This window comes from Arachis stenosperma, chromosome 4 (genome assembly GCF_014773155.1).
Source record: "Arachis stenosperma cultivar V10309 chromosome 4, arast.V10309.gnm1.PFL2, whole genome shotgun sequence".
Taxonomy (NCBI): domain Eukaryota; kingdom Viridiplantae; phylum Streptophyta; class Magnoliopsida; order Fabales; family Fabaceae; genus Arachis; species Arachis stenosperma.
The window spans coordinates 145,813,865-145,832,400 of record NC_080380.1 but is presented as its reverse complement, the minus strand read 5'-3'; the positions used below and the strand labels follow the sequence as shown (position 1 = coordinate 145,832,400).

The 18,536-nt window shown below is 28.6% G+C and overlaps 2 protein-coding genes across 2 annotated transcripts; both read left to right on the top strand.

Moving 5' to 3' along the window:
* Nucleotides 1-1,996: 1,996 nt before the first annotated feature.
* LOC130976143 (ninja-family protein AFP3-like) lies at nt 1,997-5,050 on the top strand. The gene is made up of 2 exons (XM_057900910.1): nt 1,997-3,098; nt 4,275-5,050. Exons 1-2 carry the CDS (start codon nt 2,312-2,314, stop codon nt 4,616-4,618), a joined length of 1,131 nt encoding a protein of 376 aa, XP_057756893.1. The 5' UTR covers nt 1,997-2,311; the 3' UTR covers nt 4,619-5,050.
* An 8,314-nt stretch (nt 5,051-13,364) lies between these two features.
* On the top strand, nt 13,365-15,670 carry LOC130976571 (glucan endo-1,3-beta-D-glucosidase ARB_01444-like). Its single transcript, XM_057901460.1, has one exon. The coding sequence runs from the start codon at nt 13,479-13,481 to the stop codon at nt 15,480-15,482; it is 2,004 nt and encodes a 667-aa protein (XP_057757443.1). The 5' UTR covers nt 13,365-13,478; the 3' UTR covers nt 15,483-15,670.
* The last annotated feature ends 2,866 nt before the right edge of the window (nt 15,671-18,536 follow it).

The window sequence follows — 18,536 nt, the reverse complement described above, 5'->3', positions numbered from 1 at the left end:
TAATTTATTGTTTATATTTATCATAAAAATTATTATTTATTTAACAAAATCTTTAATAAAAATATAAAAATTAACAATTATGTTTTTGCGGACTGATAATATGCACTTCGTGAATTGTATTTTTACAAATAAAATATTTTTTTTATAATACATTTTTTACCTATTGACAATACGCTTTTTGTAAATTATACTTTTACGAATAAAAAATATTTTTTTTACAATACGTTTTTAGTGAATTGTTTGTATCACAGACACTTCCATAAATTTGTTAAACATCAAATTATCTGACACTTAAATAATTAACCAATAATAGATTAATATATAAAAAAATAGCCAACCAGCCACTGAACCATTAGTTTTTTGAGCGATTTAAATCTTTTCATCCATTAATAAAAAGTTTTGCATTTTATTTCAGTATTTAAAAATAAAAAAATATTACTTATACAAAAGACATACTAAATTAATTATTATATATATATATATATATATATATATATTACATATTACTAAATTACTAAATTTCTATATTTTTAATTGTCTAGTAGTGTAACTATAAAAGATTTATAATAATTTTAAAAATAAATTTGTGTGTGTTTATGAGCTGAAATCAATTTGTCATTTTTTTTGGATAAAATGTAACTAACGCACAATTAAGATGTAAAATATTTTTCTTTGTGTTTACTCATTAAAATTTACATACGGTTAAATAACAATAAGGTTTTAAAAATTTTGATCTTGAATTAATTAATTTTTAAAAAAAATATTAATTTAACCTTCTATAATAATAAACAATAGATACGTAATATTTTTTTAATTAAATTATTACGTAAAATTTAATGGTAATATTTATATATACCATTATTTATTGTAACATATTTATATATAAAAAATTATTATACAAATAATATTTTTGAAATAAAATTTTATTTATTTTAATAGAATTCGTGATAAATAAAGAGTAGTTAATAAATATTATATAAAAAATAAAAGATAATAAATATTTTACTGTTTAAAATTATATTATGTAAATTATATAACAATAATAAAATACGCACTATTATAAATACAAAATACATAAACAATTTTATTTTGTTTCACACTAACGATTCATTGACAAAAAAATATATATATCTCTTGTTTATTATTGTAAAAACATATATATCTCTCATTTATTATTGATTTTTAAGTCAGAGTCTGAAAGGTATAAGATGTATAAAATGAATAACGTATTTGAAGGAATTTATAGCTTCTTTTTTATCTAGTTAATCGTAATTATCTCATCTTATAAAGGTGGTATTCAAATTTAAATATTGGTTAGAAATTATAAGACTAGTTTGGACAGTTGTCATCTTATTTTATCTGATTAAAATAAAAAAAAATATTTAAATTCAAATGTTAAGTTAGGATATTAGAAATTATTAATCTGTTTTTGAGTTTTGAAGATGGTCCAATTTTAAGATTGTCGAGTTCGATAACTGTTCCGAAAAAAATCTAAAGATTGGGTCCAGAACATTAATTCAAAAAAATTTTAAAAAATTTAATTATGCTTTATTCAAATATAAAATTAATAATTATTAGACGATAATGGTATATAAATTTTCACCGAAGATATTTGATCTAAGTAATTTATTTGTAGGTATTGTAATCTGGGAGAGAATGGCATCTTAGTATCTCGGGATAGGGGTAGGGGTACCCCCAAATAGATATATGTGTCACGTTGCCATTCCATCACGTGGAGGTTACTTTCCTTGACTTACCACAGAGCGACACGTGTATGCTATACACCATGCTTCCCTATCCCCATCTCCCAAAAAACCCAACAACAAGACAACACACAAAACTGACGCCCTCGTACGCGCCACCTCTCTACTCCCTCCTCTCGCCACGTGTAACACTGCCAACACCCTTTTCTCCTCCACGTGTCGCCACCTTATCCCATTAAGGACTTTCTCGGTATTTCACTCTCCCCTTTCTCGCTTTCTTCTTTCTTCTTTCTCCCCCCTTCTTCACTCTTCATTAAAAACTCTTCACTTTTCTTTCTCTCTCTCTCCCGATGTTCTTACCGGGAAACTGCGACAGAATGTGAAAAAAACAACGTTAGAATTGTTCAGTTTCACTCACTGCATGGGTACAAAAACCATTTGATTTGACCTTGTTTTTCTTCTGGTTCATCACCAATCTTCGGTTACCTATCAAAAACAAACTTCAATTTTCAAATCCTCGTGAATTCTGAGCCATCTGGCTATTCTTACTTCCCTGGAAAAGGTAACCTTTTTTCTTCTTTTTTGTTGTTTCAATCCCAAATTCTTCAATGGCACAAGTTGTTGAGGAAAGAGAGAACAGCAGAACTCGCATGAGCGATTTCCCAAGAGATCTGCTAAAAAGGTTCATGTCCGTGAACCATCATCACCATCGTGAGCTACAACAACAACAACATCGCCATGGTGATGGAGATGCAGAACAAGAGATTGAGCTGAGTCTTGGTCTTTCAATGAACGGTCGTTTTGGTGTGGACCCAACAGCGAAGAAGATCAAGAGAACAACATCAATACCCGAATTCTCATTCTCAAAGCCCCTCATCAGAGATGAAGATAATAACAACAGCAATAATAATAATCAAGATATTGGGGGTTACTCTAATAACATGCCAATGCCTTGCACATCGAATCTGATAAGAACATGTTCCCTTCCAACGGAGACAGAGGAGGAGTGGAGGAAGAGGAAGGAGTTGCAGACGCTGAGGAGGTTGGAAGCAAGAAGAAAGCGCTCTGAGAAGCAGCAGAGGAACATCAAGGCCATGAGGGAAAAGAGTAACCGTTCTTCTTCTTCTTTCTCTGAAGATATTGCTGCTTTTGTTGATGGAAATAATAGCAATCTGGTGGAGGCTGCTCTGAATGAATTTAGTAGTTTGGGGAGAACGACGTCGTTGAGTACTAGAGTTGGTGAACTTGGTTTGAATGGAGACAAGAAAAGTGGTGGTGGTTGTGGTAGTTGTGGTGGTTTGCCACCTCCTTCTCCTCCTTCAAGGGGTCCATTTGGTTCTCCTCAAGGAGCAGGATCATCAGGGATCTCAGAATCTGAGAGTCCACAGGGTCAAGGTAAATCACCAATTTTCCTCTTTTTTTTCTTAATCTCTCTTCTTTTTCTAATTTTGGTGCTTGAGTTTTTATATTGTGAATTGTGCAAATTTTAATGCACTTTCTCAACTTCTTTAATTGTTTTCTTATATTTAGTCCCTTTTCCCCGTTTTGTGCCATGTTTTTGGGGTGTCCAAGATGAGTCCATTTTACAGAAATCAATGTGAATTTGTTGCACAAATTTGATCAATTTGTATTTCTCTGGAGTCTATTTGTGAGTTGTGTCACATGAGTTGCAAGTCTCCGACCATGGTGTTCTGTCTTGTCATGTCATATTATGCCTATTATCTCTGGCCAAAAATTAATCAAAATTTATTTCCTTTTTCGATTTGACATTTGCTTGGTATGATGATTTTGGTGACACCCCAACCACCTACCTTATTAATGGATCATTGTTTTAAGCAGAAATTGCTGTTCCATTTAACTAGGAACTATTTACATTATTACCTGTGTCTTTGTTTGATGACTTTAGCATACCCCTTATTTTCTTGAATTTGCCATTTTAAGTATATTCAGTTATTTCATAATTTCCCTCTGAATTTTCTTTGGGGGTTTTATTATTGCATCCTTTAATATGATGGAGCGAGAATCACTCTATATATAAGTCACACTATATATAAGGGCAAGGGAGGAGATTTATATCGGTGAGAATCGATTTGGTAAAGTAAATTCTTGTTATGGCAAGTGTTTGAGACAACTTAGAATATAAGCAAAAATGTATTGGGATTTTAAGTTCCTTTTGTGAATCCATTCCCATGATTAGAACAATCAGTGTGTTTAAAATCGTTAAGTCTTCTCTGGCTACTACTGAAAATTTCAAAAAATTATAGTGGTCTAAGAACTGTATTCTAATTTCTAAATGAAGAAATTGAAGTCTTCATGATCTGTAGATTGGGTGTGGGAACAGTAGTCAAAATATTGATCAACTCTTACTGAAGAAATTGCATTCTCTTTTCAACTGCATCATCTGTAGATTGGGTGTGTAGTTGCATTTGTATTCAAGATACTCCACATAATTTCCTTGATGACCTATTAATTAAAATTGGGACCCGATCTCTGTTCTTGGATTGTGTTTTCTCTCTCATTTTAGTATTCATGAAGTCTTCACTCTTAAACTCATCGATTGCTAAATTTCAGGGTCAAGACCAGGAGATGTAAGAAGCCCTGTTGGTTCGGACACATTTTCAACTACGACAAGAGACGAGTCCTCCAACAAGCATTCGCCGCCGGCAAACAAGACGAAGGAGATAGTGAAGAGCTTGTTGGAAGACATGCCGTGTGTGTCGACCAAATTCGACGGCCCCAATGGGAAGAAAATAGAAGGGTTTCTTTACAGGTACGGGAAAGGTTTGGAGGTGAGGATAGTGTGCGTCTGCCACGGCAGTTTCCTTACGCCGGCCGAGTTCGTCAAGCACGGTGGTGGAGGTGATGTGTCAAACCCATTGAAGCATATTGTTGTTAGTCCAGGAGGGTGTTTGTAATTTGCATTGGGTGAGAGGCTAAGAGAAAGAAGAACCAATTGATGAGTGATCATTTTTCTTTTTCTTTTGTTGCTCTCTTTGATTCTATGTTAACTCTTATAACTCGCTTACTTCTTCTAATCTTGCATCTGATAATCAAAGTTCATTGCATCCTTTGAATTCATAGATGTTTTGAACTGTTTCATGTGTTTAATTTGTTCCATATTTTCGTGTACCTAGTGTGAGAGTGATGGTGTTCCTTGTTTGAGTTTTAATATGCAGTTTTTTAGGGTAAATAATACATCCAATATTCTTTTTATTTGTGCAAGTCCATTTGGGTAATATGACACTCAACATTTTTGTTTATGAAATGGGGTTTACTGTTAAAATAGTTTATGAAAGATTAAGCATGTATTAATTTTGGGGAAATGATAATTTCAATTTTATCTTTTATGATGTGATTTCAGACATGATTTTTTTGTATTGTACTTAACATGAATTTATAGAAAAGATAAGTGGCATTTACAATATTTATTCTCTTAATGTCTTAAACTTAGAAGATATGATTGTGAATTAAATTGATTTTTCCATAATGATACATAATAAATATTCACTGATATATCATTATTTAGTAGGATTAATTTGATTTATCGTTATATTTTTCAGAAATTAATTTAGAATATTTGATTTTTGAGTATCAAACCGATTAACACATAATTTTTCAGGATTCTTTTTATTATTATCCCTTATAAAATGTGTTAATCTCTTTTATATGAATGATATATTATGATGATATACTTACAACCCTGAAAAGGACATACTGGGATTTTCTTTTAGGGAAATTAGTGTAGATATGATGAATAATAATATAAAAAATAAAAAAATCCACCTATAGTAGGGAGCCGAAGTTAATTTTTCTCCTCATTTGTTTGAGCTATTTAGTTTGTTTGCTTAATTTTAGTCCGATTAAATCTTCTATGTATATTTATTTGTAGGGCGAAGATTTTGATACGGAAAAAGGTGTGGTTCGTTGTATAAATCATACGAAACTAGAAAAAGAAGATGGGTGAAGTCACCAAAAAAAAAAAGATGGGTGAAAGTGTGAATGGATGAGCATGTGACATGTGTTGTTTATCATCATTAAAGTAAAAATTATACAAACCAATGGACCAACATCAATTATTATTTCCCACTGTATGTGTTTGTTATCTTCGGTGAGTTTTAACATGGGTTCCTATACGTGGTTTTTCACATTCTTCGTACTTTTTATGTGTTGTTGCTTCAAGCATTTGCCATGTGGTGGTGAGTGAAGAGACAAAAAAGCAATAAGTTTATATTTGTTACTTATAAATTTCGTAAGAGATCTATTATAGACTATTATTAATAAAACTGAAGTTGGGCTTCATGTTTGTGATTTGGGCCTCTTATTTGTCTCTGTTACATTGTCTTACAGGCCTTTCCATTATTTATTTCAGTAAACATCCAAGACAAGTAGCTGGTCACTGATGCCTGAGTAACGATGATATCTTTGTAGGTAACCAACTTGGGAAAGGATTCCTCTCCATTTTTTGTTTAAATGGAGGAAGTAAAATATAATTTTTATTTTTTTAATATTTTTAATATTTTATTTTAGTTTTATTTATAAAATTAATAGTGAGAGATTATATTTTATTCTTTCCAGTGGAAAAAAAAAATGAAAGGATCTATTTCCACCAACTTAGATTAGTCGAGCAATTAACTCACTTGTACGTTTAAATAAATATTAAAGGTTCGAATATCGTCTTGTGTATAAAGGAAGCCATTTTCTGACTATAGATTCTTAAATGAAGTTCAAATTCGCGACGGATTAATATTTTGGATGATTGGATTGAGAGATACCGTGAAAATTTTGAAAAAAAATTATATATATGTCGGTAATATACTTGTTAAAGATATAACTATTTATATGTCTTCTTCTATCATATTAAATTTTTAAGAAAAGTAGTATTATAACAACATTGTTAATGGGAAGTTAAAAATATTATGTTGTTGTAGATATATTATTTATGTTAATTGAAATTATAAATCAGTTATTTAGTTGGTTTAGTGGTTAGCATATTAGTCTATTTAAGTAAGCTACAAGAGTTCAAAATCTTTCTTGTGAATGCAACAATTCAATGGCTAACGACAAACTTTTAAATTAAGGTTGCGAGAACCAAATTAGTCATTGAATTGGTCGGGTAACTGGTTCAATGGTCCAATCGAATTTGAACTGTAGTTGAACTGGTTTAACTAAATATACAATAAAATTGTAAAAAAAATTAATATATAATTACAAACATTTAAATTCAATGATTTCTAAACTAATAAAATTTAAAATTTTACAAAATAAATTGTCCATAATTTATTATTAAAAGTTCATAAATAAATTGAAACATCAAAATTTATAACTAAAAAAAATCAAAACTACTCATAAATGATAAACACAAAATGTTCTATCACCAAAAGAAATAACATTGAACAAATAAGTTTTCAACTAAATAAAGATACTACTCATAGTAAAATATTGCCAAATTAGATCAGATTTTCTTCGAGAGGAACCCGTTTGAAATTCTTAGACAACATTGTCTTGTGGCTATTGACCACTTTGTGGTTATTCCATCTACAAGATACTGCCAACAATAATATCAATTACATATAGCAAAATAAAACCTTTGCCTTCAAAATTTAAAATTGAACTTATCATTATTTTTGACAATTATATTAACTAAAAACTATTCTATTCAGTGACCAAAATCCAAAATTCAAAAAAAAAAAAACAATAATAATTCAAAATCATTATAATTATTAATTAACAAAGTAAAAAAAACTGAATTACTAAAAATTGAAGAATTCACAGCAATAGAAAGAGACGGTGAAAAGTCTATGACAGCAAAGAGTTCACGATCGCACTTCGCACGTTTACAGTGAATTAAACAGATAGAGAGAGATGGTTCGAAGATAGATACTCGATAATGAGGATAAAAATAACGACGAGAATAATGGTGGACAAAACCAACAAAGACAGTTCTAAATCGACCTTCTGGCGATGCGAAGAGAAGAACAAATTTTCTAGTGGCAAGGTTTTCACGAGGAGAAGAGCAAACGTTGTTAGTTGTCATTGTCGACACCGATAGTCGTGAGAGTTAACTGTGGAAGATTAGAGGCATGGTTTTGCTTATGGTAGGGAGTTAGTAGGTTACACAAATTAAGATTAGAATTTGGGGAGAGTGAAGGGAGAGGGAGATTTTACTATTTGCTTTCTGTCCTTTTTTTTTTGTTAATCACCGATTCTACTAGTTTTTTTATTAGTTTTTTGCATGATGATTTTGGAGTTAATTGGACCAGTTAGATGATTGGTTCTCAATTGAATTGATAAGTCTGATCCAATTTTTTAAATCTCGTTTTAAATGGAACTTAAATTCGTAACAGATTAATTATTAGTTGCTAAACTAAAAGATATTGTGAAAAAAAAAGTTATTTAGTACGGTGATTTTTTCTTTATTTAAATTCAATTAAATGGCACTTGACTTTATTTTTTGCTTCGAGGCAATATCTTTTATAATATATATTATTCGGCCATAATTTGATATTTTTTTATGTATTACAGAAGAAAATATTGAAAGAATTGTTACAAGTTTGAAAGCCCATGAGCTAAGAGCCAAAGACCCATACCAACCATAGCTTAGACAAGAATTTCTAGCTATTGGTCTACACCAAAAAATGTTTTGGGGAGTAAAGCTATCATAATGCAGAATGCCCAAAAAAAAGCTATCATAGTGCATAATAAAAATTTCTCACTTTTTAAATTATAAGATATTTAAATTCTTCTATTTGAAATATATAAAAACAAATAAATATTTTAAAAGAATTTATATATTTTATATTTTAAAATATAAAAAATATTTTTATATTTTTAATTAGTAAATAATTTATTTATTTTCAAAATAAAACATCAAAAATCTATTTATCGTTTTATCTAATATATAAAGTTGAGGTGTTTATATTGTTTGTTCTTATAAGGAGATTCAACATCCTTGATAGGTTGACTACTAACTTTGAATATATCGGCAATGTTTTTTAACATACGGAGGAACTTTTTTTTTTTTGGAAATTCCAAATTATTGAGTTTTTTTTTTTTTTTTTTTTGAGTTGACAAATTATAAAATCAGAAATCAGTAGGTGAGATTTTTTTTAAAATTAAAATTAGAAATCGGTAGGTGAGATTTCTGTCTATTTTTTAAAAAAATTAAATAAAAATTGTTGGATGTAATTTCTGTACGAGTGTACGACACTACATATTTGTAAAACATAAAAACACTAGGTTTACATCTTATTTACAAGAAAAGAAAAAAACAAGAATTTTGACTCAGAATCTTACACTTATCTAGTCTAACTGTCTAACTACTACTTATTTTCTTATTTACAATTCTATTATCAATTTATCATACTAACAAAAAAATATTTTTCTTTAAAAAAAAATCATCTCTTGATTTACAGTTTACAATTTTAGTAGTATCAATCATTTGATTATTATGGTGGACAGGGAGTGTATGTAGAGTTGTAGACACATACGAGACATTATTGAAATTAAAGCATAAATCCACACATGAGCATTATCATTACCCGTAAACCATTATTATATTTTTTTAATAATTATAAGGAATAATTTTTAATTAATTAATAACTTAATATTACCTTTTTTTATTATAACATTAATTTTGATTTTTTAATTTTCTGAGAATTTAGATTTAGAATTAAGATTTAAAATAAAAAATTAATCAATATTAGCTAATTAAAATAATTAATTTACTACTTGAATTTGTATTTTTTTAGTTTTACACGGTATTTTTTAATTTATCGACTCCATAACTAATTTACTATGGACTTGGCTTCATTTAAGAGTTTGTTACTGATAAATTATTAAATTGGTTGTTGGCTTGTTACATGAATAAAATAAAATTTAAATATCTAAGACTTATATATTTAAACAGATTAATAAACTAATTATTAGACTAAGTGAAATTAGAATAATGATGCTGCCTTTCCACTAAGCTAAAACAATCACATGTAAACTAATTTCCAAGGAGACATATCTAACAAATGACAGCTTGAACCCAACCTTTTGTGTCCTTTCTATGGTGAATATTTATATTCCATTAATTAAAACCCATACATTACAAAGAAAGCACAAACATCATATAGCTTACCGTACTAGGTAGGGAGAAAATGAATCCAGTTTGATGATTGATTCATATGATATGAGAGAATATTTGACATGACCGTTTATAAAATAAAGTAGGGTTTGCAACGGCCGAATTGTACAATTCTGGTTCTGTCTTAGAGATCTAAAAATGAAAATATGGCATCTATGATCTATGTCTTTGGGAATCTAATGATTAATATTCCCATTTATAACCAACCATTTCACAATCTTAATTAAATTTATTCTTTTTTATTACCATTTTAAAACATGGCACATTTTCTCTTTTCATATTTTTTTCCCCTTTTTTTCCGTGTTTTTTCAAATTGGTAATGATAGAGAAAAAAAATAATCAGTTCAAATAGTATAAATTTACTTTTTTAAATATTTATTTATTCTAGAATATAATAAATAAAATAAAAATAATAAATTTTGATAATTTTTTATTAATAGTTTTTATTATCAAATATTTTCGTTTCTTAATATATGGACCAATAATGTTGTAATATTGACTTTTGCATTAATTGACACCACTTTGGTGAAGGAAGAATATTAATCAAGGCCATGTGGTTCATATTTTATATATATTCATTGTATTGGTTCTCTTCGTTTGGTGCTGAAAGCACTTAATTTATTTTTGGCTACTAAAAAAGTCACAATGCGTGTAGTGTTGGAATGTTTGCAGCTAAGCTAAAGAAAATTTTCCCTTTCTGGATCAAAAGATATTTGGGTTTTGCTAACAATTATGGCTATATATATTCGCTTATCAAAGATTAATAAAAAGTTGAAAATGTTAAGCACATTCATGATTCAACTTTACAAGTAATGATGAATAAAATAAAGCCGGTTGAATTTATCAAATATAATTAATCAAACGTGTTTGTTTATCCACAATTTTTTAATTTATGTAATATTAAAAATAAAATGAAAACTCACGTGCAGTCGACTTCACGTGAAATTGATAGCTGAAAGCCGTTAGATGAAAATTTAATTAAATCAGTCAAATTATTTAATCGTCCTCAATTATCTGAGTTTCACCTAAAAATAATTAAAATAGACAAAGTTAAAAAAAATAGTTATATATAGTTATAATTCCAACAAAAAGTTGTCGAAGTCATAATTGTACCTAATTGGTTGAATTATAAAATGATAAAAATAAAACATAAACTTAATACAAATTAAGTCATAAACCTATATTTGAATCATAACACATTTATTTTATTCTTTATTGTGATATACTTTTCTAATAAGAATATTCAACATAATTGAAACTTGTATCAACATATCTATGATCAAGACAGCAAGAAAATAAAATAAAAATAAATACAGGTGATATGATCATATATTATATTCTATGAATCTTATCTTGGAAACTTGAAAAATACAATTCAGAAATAAATCAAATTCTCCATTATTTCAATATTTCTGACAGAGCAGGCCTTTTGGATTTTTGTTATAAAAGAATGTACCCACGTGGCCCTCTAGAGAGAACAAAAATAGTTCTGAATACAAGTCGAACATCTCACCATAATCATCCATCATCACATACATAATTCTTTTAATGGGAAAATTAAACTATGGATTTGATTAGGTGAGCTTTTTAAAAAAAATTTAATTTAAAAAAATAAAAATAAATTTTTATTCTGATATCTTATATAATTTTTTTTTATTTATCAATTATATTTAAATATAATAATATAAAAATAATTTTTATTTATTTATAATATAAAAAATATTTTTTTAAAAAATATTTTTAAAAAATTATAAATTATAATTAAAAAAATAAATTTTTATTTTTTAATATTTTTATTTTATTATTAAAAATTTGTTAAATATACTAAAAAAAAATTTTTTCTATCAACTTAATAGCACCAAATAAGTATTGTACTCAGTACATTTGTTCAATATTTTTTGTCCTATCAAAATTAAATGGGATTCACAAATGGGTTTATTTGGAAAGAGAATCTTTTAGCTTTTTTTTCCCTATCATGCCTATTAACTTCGCCAATATAAAAGATTTCCTTGAACAGCTCTACAAATTGTTTGCCTCACTAAATCCTATGTAAATTCTTTCTCTTATTACGCACCGTCTAATTATTGCTTACCTTGAATTATTATGCTCAATTTTGGAAAAATATATCAAATTGAAGCTATCACGTTTTAATTATATTTTGAATGTGTATATATGGTTGGCGCGCAATAATTATTACCTTTATTGACTTATATTCCCTTTTGGATCTACACACATCATTGTAAGGTACGGTGCTTTATTTTAGCAATACATATAAAACTTTGCTTACTCAGGTAATGTATATCGAAAATATACTTGTAAAATCAAATTTAATTAGATCTAAGATCTAACCTAATTGTTATGAATAATTGAATACACGCACCAATCCCCTAATTGAGTATATTCATCTCTAAGAATAACTTGGCACTATTAGCATAAAGTCAAATACATGTTCCTTCTTCAAACGGTCGCTTGTTACTTGCTAAGTAACGTCGCTTCAATAATTCAATTTGTTAAAATATTTATTTTAGTCTCAAATAATATATAGTACTTTTAATAGTCTTTTACAAAGTGATTAGTCTAACGGTCATCTATATCATGTGTGTGAAGAAACTGACAAAGGAGTTGGCTGCAAATTCAGCCTTCTTGTTGAGTAATAAAGTGAGGTATTTTCAACAAGTGCTTCTTACAAAACATGTATAAGAATATCATAAAAGAAAATAATGTATTAAAAAATTATTAAAAATATATATTTTTTATTTTTTAATACATTGAATGCGTCAACAAAATCATATGTTTCTATTAATATTCTCTTCAAATATGTTCTTAAAATACAAAATAACTAAATTATTTATATTTTATATAAAAAGCCGTATATGTATTTCATATTTTAGTTTAGCTAGTTTTTTACTCCAAATATTTTAAAATATAACATGATAGATATAATAATATTTCTGTATTTTCACTATTGTATTGATTTTAGTATCTATAAACTCATTTTTGTTAAAAAATAATGTGCATAATAATAAATTCATATTTTAAATACTTATTTACGTCATTAATAAAAAAATGTTATTTTTCTTATAATAGAATGTAATTTGATGTGTTTAAAATTTTTTTACACAAACAGTATATTAAAATCAAATTCTAATTAAAATACATAATAATTTAATAAAGCGTTAGAATACACCTTTAAATTAAAGCAAAAAAGGTTTTATAATTTCTTTTAATACTAAAATACTATATAATACAAATATTTTAAAGTACCTTTAGTTTTAAAATTCATTATTAATACAAATATACTAATCGTAATAAAAAAAATTTAGAATCATTTAATTAAATTTATACTTATATATGTATAAAATTTTGAAATCAATTATTTCTACTTATATATGTATAAAATAGTGTTTCCCTTAATTTAGGCCTTTACCATGCATCACAAATTCACAATTAATCCTTGTCAAGTAGTCAATATCTAGCATTTAATTACTCTCCTAAATCCCAATCAATTGTTTATCTTATTCCTCAATTCTTTCATATAAAAAACTCCTCACCACTCAACTTTATTTGTCATTGTCACCATCACCACCACTCACCAATAATCACCCTCTCTTCTCTTCCTCCGCCGCCACCCACCACCACCACTAAAAATGCCTTCTTCTCCACCATTCCTCTTCCCAGAAGTTCAGTCCACAGTCCTACCAGATCCATCAACATTCTTCTCCCAAAACCTCCTTCAATCTCCACTCCCAACCAACTCTTTCTTCCAAAACTTTGTTCTCAAAAACGGTGACCAACATGAGTACTTCCACCCTTACCTCATCAAATCCTCTAACTCTTCTCTTTCTGTCTCTTACCCTTTTCTCTTATTCTCTGCTGCCATGTTGTACCAGGTTTTTGTCCCTGACATCACCATCTCTTCTTCTACTCAAAAAACAACCACCCCAACAAAAAAAGATCATGTAATCTCATCCTATAGTGATCTTGGTGTCACTTTAGACATACCCTCTTCCAATCTAAGGTTCTTTCTTATTAAAGGAAGTCCCTTTATAACTGCTTCTCTTACAAAACCAACTAGTCTCTCTATTACAACACCACACTCCATTGTTTCCTTGTTTCCTTCCAATGATGACAAAACCAAGTACACTCTTAAGCTCAATAACAATCAGACGTGGATCTTTTATACATCTTCTCCAATAGCATTGTACAACAAAGGCTCTAAGATTTTGTCGAATCCGTTCTATGGAATCATTAGAGTTGCAGCATTGCCTGATGAATCTAACAACAACGGTTCAAACTGTGGTGAAATACTTGACAGGTTCAGTTCTTGTTACCCTGTGTCTGGTGATGCAGATATCAAGAAGCATTTCAGGGTTGTGTATAAATGGCAGACGAGGAGATCGGGGGAGCTTCTAATGCTGGCTCACCCTCTTCATCTCAAGCTTCTCAAACAGAACAATAATAATGTTACTGTTCTGAATGGTTTCAAGTACAGAAGCATTGATGGAGATCTTGTTGGTGTTGTTGGTGACTCATGGGTTTTGGAAGCTCAGAATGTTCCTGTAACATGGCATTCAATCAAAGGTGTGGAAAAAGGTTCATACAAGGAGATTGTTTCAGCACTTAAGAAAGATGTTAAGGAGCTGAATTCCTCAAATTTGAACACAACTTCATCATATTTCTATGGGAAGCTGGTTGGTAGAGCTGCAAGAATGGCACTAATAGCAGAAGAAGTGTCTTATCCCATTGTGATTCCCAAAATTGCCAAGTTCCTAAAGGAAACCATTGAGCCATGGTTGAAAGGAACACTCAAAGGGAATGGCTTTCTCTATGAGAGAAAATGGGGTGGACTTGTTACACTACAAGGGTCTAATGATTCAGGTGGTGATTTTGGTTTTGGTGTTTATAATGATCACCATTACCATATAGGATACTTCATTTATGGAATTTCTGTTCTTGCAAAGATTGATCCTGATTGGGGACAAGAGTACAAGCCACAAGCCTATTCACTTGTCAATGATTTCTTGAACTTGGGGCCAAGATTCAATGCTAATTATCCTCGGTTGAGGATGTTTGATCTCTACATTCTGCATTCTTGGGCTTCAGGAGTGACCGAATTCGAAGATGGAAGAAATCAAGAGAGTACTAGTGAAGCTGTGAATGCATACTATGCAGCAGCATTGATGGGGCTAGCGTTCGAGGACTCGCGCCTTTTTGATACCGGATCAACCCTCTTAGCATTGGAGATCCAAGCTGCACAAACATGGTGGCATGTGAAATCGGAGGACAATTTGTATGAACAAGATTTCTCAAAAGATAATAGAATTGTTGGGATTCTGTGGTCTAATAAGAGGGACACTAAGCTATGGTGGGCTTCAGCAGATTGTAGATATTGTAGGCTTAGCATACAAGTGCTGCCATTGTTGCCAATCACTGAACCTTTGTTCTCTGATGGTGTTTATGCTAAGGAGCTTGTTGAATGGACTTTACCTTCTTTGAAGGGTAAAACAAATGTAGAAGGTTGGAAGGGTTTTACCTATGCATTGCAGGGGATTTATGATAAGGAAAATGCATTGAACAACATTAGGATGTTGAAGGGGTTTGATGATGGTAACTCATATACTAATCTCTTGTGGTGGATTCATAGCAGATGAAGAACAATTCTTGGACAGGATCATTTTTGCTCTGTCCAAGGAAAAAAAAAAAGCATTGAAATCTTCTTTTTCAATTTGATTTTATTTTTTCCTGTAACAAGTTTTAAATTTCTGTTATTTATGGAAGTCCAAATCAATTTTTTCACTTATTTCTGTTACAGTGCAACATTGAGTTTGATTTTCAATAAGATTTGATTGTTTACAATGACATTATTTTATTGCATTACTTGAAGTTTAGTTCCCTGCAATTTGAAACAGAGTTCACTGAATGGTTATTGTCAACTTTTCAAATTTCACATATCATTGTATCAATCAATAGGCGTTGATATTCTCACACCATCTTAATTTAATGGTATTTGTTCTCTTGTATGATTTGAATGATGAAGATTAGGTTACTTGCTATTGTTGAACGCCATTTTGGACCAGCTTAACTCACACATCTAGACAAATAGAAACTGGTCGATCAACATTCCAAAACTTCAATCTTAAGCCTAACTTTAAACAAATAGTATTATACTTACGTGAAATGGGAGAAATTTAATTAATATTAAGTTTTAAAAATTTTAATTCATTTAAACTGTGTGAATATTCAAACTTAAAAAAAACAAATATTTATGCGCATTCTTTTCTTTTTATACGTTCTTTTTTTTTTCACCTTTTTTTCTCTTCTTCCGTCTTCATTAACACATCATCACTATCAACATCATCATTTGTTTTTTATTTTTTGTTTAATATTACACAATTAATTTAATAATAACAAAAGCACATCATTTAATTATAAATGATATAGAAATTTTTGATAAAATTACAAGAAATTTTTAAAATATTACAATTTTAAAATTTTGATTCACTCAACCAACAAAATACATTTAAATATATTTTAATTAAAAAAAACACATTAAATTATTACAAATGATACAAGAATGACTAAATTTCTTATATATTAGTTCAAAATCACACGATCAATTTAGTGATAATAAAAATGTATTATTTAATTAAAAATGACATAAAAATTTTTAGTAAATAACGCAAAAAAAGAAATTAAAAAATCACAAATTTAAAAATCTTAACTCACTTAACCAACAAAATATATTCAAATATATTTTCAAACTAAAAAATACAACAATTTATTACAAATAACACAAAAATGACCAAACTCTTAGATATGAGTTCAATACTACTCAATCAATTTAATAATAAAATAACAAATCTTTTACTTAGAAATAGCATAAAAAATTTTGATGAATGGCACAAGAAGTTTTCAAATAAACACAAGTTAAAAAATTTTCTCATAATTTAGTTTATTAAGAAATCTCATGTGTCACGGTTAAAAAATTTATTGTCATAATTAAAAAATTTTAGTGTTATTTTTGTTTCTGATAACTTTTAATTGGTTAAGAAATTTCTTATGTCGAGGCAAAGAAATTCTTGTGTCAAAATTAAGAAACTTTATGTGTTACGTTTAAAAAGGTTCGATGTTATTTTTTTGATAAATTTTGTACAATTTAAAGCTCTCCTTCCTCCTTATCTTATTCTTTTTCATCATCATTTTCTTCTTTTTTATCTTCTCCTTCTTGTTTTACCTTTTCATAGTTATTTTTATTTCACTCTTTTAATAAAAACACGTGTCACGATTAAAAGATTTCTGTATCAAAATTAAGAAATTTTCTGTATTACGGTTAAATAATTTTGGTGTTATTTTTTTTAATAAATTTTACATAATTCAATACTCTCCTCCTTTTCTTTTTTTTGTCTTCACCATCACTATCTTCTTCTTCTTTTACTTTATATTTTTTTTTTGTTTTATCTTTTCTTAATTTTTTATATTTCATCTTTTTATTAACAAGAATAAAAATAAAAGAAATAAAAAAATAAAACAAAAAAATAAAAAATATTGTAATAACATCAACAATAAAAAAAATAAAAAAATACGTAACGAAAAAAAAATCATATAAAAAAAAGAAGTATGTGATTTATATATATATATATATATTGTGGAAGTAATTTTGTTGAATTTAAACTAATTTGATTAAACTTTATGAATAAAAATATCTAAATATAAATCGGACCATTAAACTTTAATATTTAAATATTTTAAAAATATATGTTAAAACTTAAAAGTCATCGTTAACAAAATGTTTTTTATTTTTATGATTTGATATGACTAATGGGTTCAATCAATCCTAGTATTAGTAATTTTACCAATTTGACGTTACTTTCAAGGTCTCATAGTGGATTTTTGCGCTCCTAAGCAGAACTTTTTGCGTCGGCTTTCAGAACTCAAAAGTCAAACAAGTTAAGATATTATTAGAAACTAAAATTTCCAACTAAATATTATTTAAAAATTAATTTGAGATATTATTCTCAAGATACATAATTGTATATCATATCTTGATGATTAGTGCATACGATATAGATAGGATAGAGTTCCAGCAACGACTTTGATTGGCAGCGTGGATTTGTCTATTTGATGATTCAGTTTTATTCTAAGTGTATATATTATCCGGTATATTATTTTAGATTGAGAAGACTAGTATAATTGGAGAAATGTCATTTGTATGTGACACTTTTAATTCGTGTGTTTTCCTCTTTAACGTCTCTTATTTTTTCGGTCATGCCTCTTTTATTTTTTTTTTTTTTTTACTCAAACGGTATTCTCCAACCCGACAAGTTAAAGATTAATCCGTCACAAATCTGAGCTTCATTTAAGGATCTCCCGCTGACCAATTTGACACACATATACACAATCGGTCATGCCTCTTTTATGTCTCTTTCATATACTTGTTCCTTTCTTTTTGTTTTTGTTCATGGATTGGGACGGACATCTTTTTTGTCACATTTTCTCTTACAACGTAGACAAATTTTTTGCCAATTTTCTTTTCTCTTGGACTTCCATATATTTTGTAAAGGTACGTGGTACAAATAACAGCACTTAATCCCAAAAATACAAATGACCTTTTTATTGATCATTTTTTTATTTTTGTAAAAAATCGGGCCTAAGACCAAAAATGTACGTGAACCCAAATTGTGCATCAGACCTAAAAGCGAACCCAA

Coding starts and splice junctions, on each gene's coding strand:
- LOC130976143 (XM_057900910.1), top strand. CDS start 2,312: ATGGCACAAGTTGTTGAGGAAAGAGAGAACAGCAGAACTCGCATGAGC. Junction 3,099..4,274: donor TGAGAGTCCACAGGGTCAAG/GTAAATCACCAA, acceptor GCTAAATTTCAG/GGTCAAGACCAGGAGATGTA.
- LOC130976571 (XM_057901460.1), top strand. CDS start 13,479: ATGCCTTCTTCTCCACCATTCCTCTTCCCAGAAGTTCAGTCCACAGTC.